General features: G+C 29.0%; 1 protein-coding gene across 1 annotated transcript; it reads left to right on the top strand.

The window, feature by feature from the left end:
• The first annotated feature begins 2,131 nt into the window (after positions 1-2,131).
• Positions 2,132-6,315, top strand: LOC140433492 (dynein light chain Tctex-type 5-A-like). Its single transcript, XM_072521481.1, has 3 exons — positions 2,132-2,242; positions 5,178-5,371; positions 6,007-6,315. Exons 1-3 carry the CDS (start codon positions 2,207-2,209, stop codon positions 6,170-6,172), a joined length of 396 nt encoding a protein of 131 aa, XP_072377582.1. The 5' UTR covers positions 2,132-2,206; the 3' UTR covers positions 6,173-6,315.
• Positions 6,316-9,469: the final 3,154 nt, after the last annotated feature.

Raw genomic sequence — 9,469 nt, 5'->3', positions numbered from 1 at the left:
CCCTTGATACGTGCGCAACAGTGACCTCCACCGGGTCCTGGTGGAGGTCACTTAATTATTTTTCATGCTTGACCAGATTGTAATAGTTAAATACTGCAATAAAAAATAATCGATTTTAAACAACATAAAAGAACTTCTCTTCTTCTTCTTAGAGTGCCGTCTCCCTACGGAGGTTGGCAATCATAATGGCTATTTTTATTTTTGAACTTGCTGCTCTAAGCAAATCAATCGATCTGCATTGATACCAATCACGTAGATTCTTTAACCATGAGTTCTGCTTTCGGCCAACAGATCTTCTTCCCTGGATCTTTCCCTGTATTACGAGTCTCAAAATTTCATATTTTGGTCCCCTCATCACGTGGCCCAGGTATTCCAATTTTCTGGTTTGTATAGTGGTGATTAGTTCTGTTTCTGTACCAACCCTCTCCAGTACTTCTTTATTTGTAATTCTATCAGTCGATGATATTTTTAATACTCTGTGGTATAACCAGAGTTCGAAAGCCTCGATTCTTTTTAAATTGCATTTTTTTAATGACCAAGTCTCAGCTCCATATAATAATATTGAAAATATATAACAGCGAATGATACGTAGTCTTATCTCCAAATTTAGATTTTGGCACGTTAGGAGTGGCTTTATATTTGCTTGTTTATTTCTACAGTATGATCATTGGTTTCATTGATTAAAGTTCCCAAGTACTGATATTTTTCTACTTGTTCTATCACGTTACCATTGATTGTCAAAAGGTGATGTATATTTTGTGGCCTTTTTGTAATTAGTATTTTTTTAGCGTTTATAGTAATTCCCATCTCAGCACCATTCATAATTAAGCTTTCGATAAGATGTTATAGATCTTCTATACTCGTTGCTATGATCACAGTGTCGTCTGCATATCGTAAGTTGTTAATTAATTTTCCGTTAACGGTAACTCCCGCTTTGATATTATTGAGCGTGTTTTGGAAAATTTCTTCAGAATATAAGTTAAACAAAAGTGGTGATAAAACACATCTGTCTAACTCCTCTACAGATCTTCATTTGTTCTGAGTGTTGTCCATCAATTTGAACTATGACACTTTGGTTCCAATATAATGTTTGCACTATAATTATGAACTGTCAATGCGCTTGTTCATAAGTATTGATATTAGTTTTTCATGTCTTACTTTATCGAAAGCTTTTTCGTACTCAACAAAGCACAAGTGTAGACCAACGTTTACGTCACGACATCGCTGAATCAATATGTTGATGGCAAATAGTCCTTTGCGAGTACCCATTCCATTATGGCCGGGATATGTGGTCGGGATAATAAAAGACTACTGTCAGTATTATTTTTCTGAAGCTGTTTTATAACACTAAGCCACAATTTTACTGTAAAATAAGTTTATTTTTTGTTTTCCACTTCGGGAATCAAAAAAATCAAAATTTTAATTGGTAAAAAAAATTCTTCTAATTTAATTTTATCTGACTCATTCATATTGACAATTCATACAAATACATTTTAAAGTAGAGTAAAGTAGATCACTTTAAAATTATATGGCCAATAATTTTTAAATTGCGTTCCTGGGATGTCTTTATTGAAAACGTCAAAATAAATTTATTTTATAGTAAAATTGTGACTTATTCCCAATAAAAATAGTACACTGACGGTATCGCTTTGTTGTCTTGATGTATATCTACTGCTAGGAAGTACATATTCATCGGCAAAGTGAGGAAGGATTATATGGTTAGAGAAAGGAATTCCATATGAAAAATACTCGTATTATTTGAATGGTATTTCAATTCTGCATCCAACCATGTTAATACAAAAAATAGTAAGCAGTGTCAGAAACAAATAACTTATTTTTAATGTTTTAATAAATAAATACTTATTCAATATTCATAGTAATCAAAGCTAAAGAAGCTAAAAAAATATTTTATCTCCTGTAAATAATTCTATCTATTAGGAGTTACTAATTGAATTTTACCATATCGATTTTTTCTTATTTTTGCTGACCTAGATCAAAAACTAGAAATGCATTTTTACCTATCAATTAGCTATCGGGTTTTTGTTGTGCCAGGTGCTGTCTATCACATGCTGAAATATAAGGATCGATATGAAAGCGAAGGTATTTTAGATATTTATTCCGTTAAATCATCCTGAATACCTTGTTAACTTTTGATCCCAATGTGGGCAGCAGAGCGAAAAACTTTTTAATTGGTCGTTACAAAATAATGAGTTCGAATTCGCTGTTAACGCAGGCCTCAGAGGTATGTAATTTTGTGATATCTCTCGTACGCGTATTTAGATAAAAAGTTAAATGTATGCCTGACAATTTTTTAACGAATATTCAACATTTTAAATTTTTTTAATAAGCTGGTCCTAAACTAACACAGAAATTTCAGGAAATTCATTAAACTTTTTGAAATGTTTATTTGATTAGTATTATATGAATTTTTTAAAATGTATTTGCGTGTTACTGAGCCCTAGGTGAACTGGTACGCTGGACCATCTACAACAAATTTAAATTTTTTTACTAAGACTTATGTGTTTGATGTTCTAAGAGACTCTTTGGATTGAGACTACTGGTGTAGAGGATAATACGTAAGGTTTGAGTACCTTCCATTCTCGATTGTCGCCTTATGTGTGTCGCCACAGCAATACACAGCATTGTTTGTTTACTTTATTTCTTCACTAACATGAGATCCATCATCCATCTATCCTATGGCTATAGGTCCCAAATCGAGCCGTAGCCTCCCTAAGCAAACCTCTCCATTCGTCACGGTCTGTAGTCATTCTTATTCACGATCGACTGCCAAGGATATTTCTTATTTCTTACGTCCTCTTCATTATCCTCCCATCGCTTTCTCGGTCTTCCAATAGGTCTGTTTCACTGCATTCTTGCATTCAAAAGTTTTTTTGAAAACCTGTTTTCTTCCATCCTGAATGCATGGCCTGTAGTCCAGGAAACAAAGCTTAAAATAGGACAAAACCTCGCAAATTTTTCGGAAAAGACTGATTTGCATAAAAATTTGAGATTAAGTATAACTTACCAACTACTTCAAAATCTATATTGTGCCGACGGGCGCTTTTTATTTTTTAAGGATGAAAACTACACCTTATTGCCAAAATCTAGGGGCAGTAAGCTTAAAAAGAGAGAAAATTTGGTTCAAATGAATTAAATAGTGATTGTTTGATACTCTAAATATAATTATTGACTATTTCAACCCTTTATAATTTTTTTGTGTGAAAACTAACCCTAATTGTTCAAATGTATAAAAAAATCTTAAGGAGGAAAAAAATTGGATTGAATGATTTAGGTAATGATAGTTTGATATTCTTAATATAATTTCTCTAAGTATTTCAAACCCTCAAAATTTATTTTATTGTTTGGAATAAGGGGGAAAACTACCCCTTGATACGAACAATGAATTTTACTTCAGAGTATGTGTAAAAAAATTTTTTTGCATTCAACTCCTTTTATACATATATGAAAATAAAAATATATATTTTTATATATTTTTATTACATATGTATATGTATATATATGTATATTTTTAAATATACATATGTAATGATTGTGCAGATTGACTCCCATATAAATTTGTAACGACGAACGCGTGTATAGAAGTATAATTTCTATGCCACACCCGTTTTTTCTTTTAGAAATGTTTCGAATCTTCTTCTGTGGCTATTTTTAGCATTTAGAACAAACAAATATTAACCAAGATCTACCTTTCGAAATTTTTAAAAGTTTGCAGTTTTCACATACCCCACTTTAATAATAACAAACACCGGTCCCAGGGGACCGGTAACGCAGTCAACCTGTTAAAGAAAATTAAAAAAAAAATTGTTAATTTGTTCAAAAGGTAGATTTTTGTTAATTAAAGTTTTTTGATAAAACGAATCATTTTTCAGTAATTAGCAGAAAACTGATTAAAAACATTGATTTTTTCGACACAAAACTAACACTTTCGATAGCGAATAAATTGAAAAATTCTAATTTTATCAAAAAAAAAAAATGTTAAGAACATTTTTTGCTTAGAATTAATTTTTCTACCAATTTTTGCGGTTACAATATAATAAAAAATTTCCACCACCAAAATGGGATGGCAACTACCCCCATGGTAAAAGCGCCTTTTGGTATCATATAAATTATGATCCTTGTAGATACTATTCACTAGCTATTCTCAAATTTTTAAATAAATCGATCTTTTCCCTAAAAAATTGCGAGGTGAAAACTTTCGTTTCCTGGACTACTGTCCATTCTTTTTGTTTCTGCAATACTTTGCATTATTCTATTTAGTTTAAGTGGATTTATTAATTTCTTTGTAGAAATTTTTTACCTCTTTGATCAAGTTGGCTTCTTTTACGTTTTTCAGTTGCTTTTCTAGCAGCTCTCTTTCTCTTTTTGTACAATTTTTTTCGATTTTTCGATCGTTTATTGGGTAGTTCTGTCTATTTCTACTTGTGCCTTGTTCCTGTTAAAAAGTTCGCATGAAGCGGTCTATGGATTCAGAAGAAAAGTATATAGAAAAAAAAAAACAATAAAAAACATTGCAAAATAAAGACCTTACCGATGATGATCTCGGAACTTAATTTCTAAATCTCGTATTTCCACTACTGCCTAAGACGCTGTAGGCGGACATACTGAAATAAAGGTGGTTATATTATATATATATATATATATATATATATATATATATATATATATATATATATATGCATATATACATATATATATATATATATATATATATATATGCATATATACATATATATATACATATATATATATATATATATATATATATATATATATATATATATATATATATATATATATATATATATATATATATATATATATATATATATATATATATATGTGTGTGTGTGTGTGTGTTTTTCATATTTGTACCAGATTCGCCACGTGTTTTTTCTCATTTCGCCTAGTATTCGTCTCTGTACTTTTCTTTTAAAGATGTCCCCACTCTTTATCCGTCCCAAAATAATTCTCAACACTTTACGTTTCCATCTTTTTAGTCGCTTTCCCTTAAACTTATTGAATACCCACGTCTCGCATACATATATAGTAGTTGGTCTTACTACTTTTGAATACTTGATACTTCTATTCTCTCTTACACCTCATACTACAGGTAAAAGGGTTTATTTGTTTTCTACCTATTGTCATAATTATTACAGCCTCCAAAATATGCCAATACTTACAGACTAGAACCGATTAATCCTTTTAATTCAGAAAAAGTTGAAAATATTTTAAAGGAAATTATGTTGGAAGCTTTGGAAAATTTAAGTTATGATCCAGAACAGTGTGCCAAACAAGCTAAATGGGCTTCATTGATGATAAAATCCAAAGTTAAAGAACTACAGTTTGACAGGTAAAGTTCGTGTTTTATTTTCTAACCATTCATTTATGCTTAAAATACCTACATGTTTGCTTAATGTTTTTATGTTTAAAAAATTATTATTTTTATTCATTTATCGAATATTTTGATCCTTTCTTCTTCAATTATTCGATTATTTGGGTAATATAGAGTATGGGGGAGTTTAAACGATAGATTTCAATAAATGAGGATAGAAACAGGAAAAACAAAAATATGAAATTTCAAGCTAACATAAACAAATGAAAACGAAATGATACTAAAACTAATAAAAGTAAAAAATAAAAACACTGGTCGTTCCGGTATAGACAATGTGTTCTGTCTAAACAAACAAAAGAAAAGCACTTGGAACACAAGATGAATACACGCATTATAATTATTGACCTTCAAAAGGCGTTTGATAGTGCCTCATTACCAAGGTACTATAACAGAAACAGTAAAATGGATTTAAATTATGTTTAACAACTTTTGGAATTGGTATTTATTACAACGCATGGACTCAAACTCGAAAATCGGAAAGGGTATGAAATAGTGAGGGATTAAAAATGAAACGCTTAAACATTAAGGATGGGAATCTTTTTATTTTCAGCAGTTTTATTTTTTACCTCATGTAATTTGTTTATTAATTTCAGATATAAAATTATAAGCATCGTTTCAATAGGAGAAAAACATGATCACAGCCTTACAATGGTTTGTAAATTTTTCTGGGATAGTGACAAAGATGGCTTTTCCTCGTACACAACGGAAAATACGCACGTTTATGGAGTGGCGTTGTGTTTTGGACTATATTATGAATAAATTACTGTTTAATAAATTATCACATACATACTGTTTATTGTTTTAAGTTAAAAGTAAATTGGTCCACAACAACCGGAATCAATTAATCACACTGTTACAAATTAATTACACGAACAACTACCTACATTTATTTTATTGTAAAAAGTTTTAAATTCCAAATATACTGACTCATACAATGACGAAAAAAACAGATGGAAAAGAAAACAGTTGAAACAAAAATTGAGATTCTCCAGTAGTAAATAAGTGACTGTTACAGTTTATATTTAAAATTATTTTTGATTATACAGGGTTAGTCATGAATCACAGTTGTGTTTTTTTTAAATGGAACACTCTGTATATTAAAGCATTTTTAAACGTGTTTTTTTTTAATATAAAAAGTTTAAATAAGGTTTCATAGGCCTAAAATTAATAATTTTTAAAATATTTACGCGTTTCTTGAGAAAAACGATAATATTTAAAGGGCTGTGGTTTAGGTTTCCAAGACGATAAAAATGTAAATGATATGCCAAAAATTTTCTAGCGTAGTGTTATTTTTAAATAATTTAATATCTTGAATTGCAGTCATTTAATACACAGTGTGATCACTACTTTGAAATACAAAATTTTCTCATTTTTTTAATGAAACAGCCTGTGTATTAGTATTGTATTTAATAGAAAAAATCACAGCCTTTCTTTTGATATAGATATACCTATATATGTTTCGTTTTGTAGATATTCAGAGAAGAATTATAGATTTTATGTTTTTGTAGATTTTTTCAAAAAAAGTATAAAAATATAATCTAATTTTATAAACATTAATCAAAATATCAAAGATTAAAAAAAACGTACGCTAGTAAAAATCAGTGAAATTCATCATTCACAAACCTCATCATGTTACAAAATAATATTTACATACATACTAATAAATGTAATCAATTTTCATAAATTAATGATGAAATAAATGAAAAACCAATTTTAAAAGCTACCTTAGTAATTTTATGTCATACTAGTTTATTCTTTTGTGTTTATTGCTTAATTACCAACTATAGCATTTTTCACATAAAAATGCTTGCACGTCATTCAAGATTTACGACGTCAGAACCCCACAGCGTTGCCAAAACATCAGAATAGTTAGTAAGTGAGGAATTTTTAAAATGTCAACTATTTGTCAAACTATTATATTAACAGTAAATACACTTAGTTTTAAGACTACTGCAACACACTAAAATACATAAGAAAACATTTTAATACAAAATTATATATTCTCAATTTTAAACTTACCTCTTTTAGGGCTGTAATAGTAAAGACGTCGCGCCATTATTTCTTGTTCACAATTATCTATCTTATATGAAAGCTTATCAGCTTTCTACAGACTATTTATTTGTTTTGACATAGCACAATCACAATACACAACAAAAATTAGTTTTTAAAGCTATTAGTCTAAATTTAATATGTATTTATAAATACAATTTATTAATATATAATATATTAGGATCAAATTGTGTAAGAAATCAAAACAAAAACAAAATTCTTACTCTAAAAAAGCGGCAACACTTTATACACTTTTGCCACACGCTGAACTGTCAATGAAATTTAAAGTATTCCGGTATCAGTTGCGTACAATTATCTAATCTATTTAATTAAAATTATTATTTTGTGCAATATAAGACTTGAAGAGTTATTTTATAAAATTTATATTATTAATAATAACAAATGTTTTTGGTTATTTAATCAATATATTTCTAAAATTTTCAATATAATGATGATTACATTTTTCTGATTATTACACCATGTTGACGCCTATGAAAGATCGAGGAGTTCCTTATGGGTTTCGTATTATTAGCTGTGTTAGAAACATTTGAACTCTAAGGTTGACGTTCTGGAAATTTTAAATACAAGTGACGTCACTTTGTATAAATCGTGACTTGCAAGTGTTTTACTTTGAAAAATGGTTTATATAGTATTTTTAATATAAAAATGCGTGCACGTCATTGAAGATTTACGACGTCAGAACCCCACAGCGTTGCCAAAACATCAGAATAGTTAGTAAGTGAGGAATTTTTAAAATGTCAACTATTTGTCAAACTACTATATTAACAGTAAATACACTTAGTTTTAAGATTACTGCAACACACTAAAATAAATAAGAAAACATTTTAATACAAAATTATATATTCTAAATTTTAAACTTACCTATTTCAAAGCATTAATAGTAAAAACGTCCCGCCATTATTTCTTGTTCAAAATAATCTATCTTATATTAAAGCTTATCAGCTTTCTACATACTATTTAGTTGTTTTGGCATAGCACAATCACAATACATAACAATAATTAGTTTTTACAGCTATTAATCTAAATTTAATATGTATTTATAAATACAATTTATTACTATATAATATATTATGATCAAATTGTGTAAGAAATCAAAACATAAACAAAATTCTTACTCTAAAAAAGCGGCAACACTTTAAACAATTTTGCCACACGCTTAACTGTCAAAAATTTTGAAGTATTCCCTTTGTCAGTTGCGTTCAATTGTCTTATATATTTAATTAAAATTATTATTTTGTGAAATATAAGACTTAAAGAGTTATTTCATAAAATTTATATTATTAATAATAACAAATGTTTTTGGTTATTTGATCAATATAATTCTAAAATTCCCAATATATTGATGATTACATTTTTCTGATTATTATACCATGTTGACGCCTATGAAAGATCGATTAGTTCCGTATGGGTTTCGTATTATTAGCTGTGTTAGGAAAATTTGAACTCTAAGGTTGACGTTCTGGAAATTTTAAATATAAGTGACGTCACTTTATATAAATTGTGACGTGCACGCATTTTTATATGAAAAATACTATACGTATTAGTGTACTTTATGGCCCGCACGGGCGTAAAGATGCAAACAAAAAGATAACTTTTAGAAACAAAAGTTCGGTGGCGAACATCGCTTCGCATACTACGACTACGCTACGAGGTTTTTTCTAATAACATACCCAAATTGTCTTGTCTGGGTAAGCTAAGCATCAGCTTAATTTATTGACTAAATTTTTATTTCATTTTTTATAGGCTTATTTTGATAATTTTTTATTTTTCCTTTTTACATATTGTGGCTCTGACTGGCTTTTCGGATTGTGAATAACGAACAGGGGGGTACATCCCCCATAAGCCACCTGATAACATAATTTTAGATTCCGCATTAAATATAAATAATAATATATCTAACGTCCACTGCCCTTCTCAGAATGATAAAACACAGGAACAAAAAATTATTTATGTTTACTCTGAAAAAGGCAATGGCCCTTTTTTTGT

Source organism: Diabrotica undecimpunctata, chromosome 2 (assembly GCF_040954645.1).
Source record: "Diabrotica undecimpunctata isolate CICGRU chromosome 2, icDiaUnde3, whole genome shotgun sequence".
Classification (NCBI taxonomy): domain Eukaryota; kingdom Metazoa; phylum Arthropoda; class Insecta; order Coleoptera; family Chrysomelidae; genus Diabrotica; species Diabrotica undecimpunctata.
Note: the sequence above shows the minus strand (reverse complement) of the source record. Positions and strands in the feature narration are given on the sequence as shown.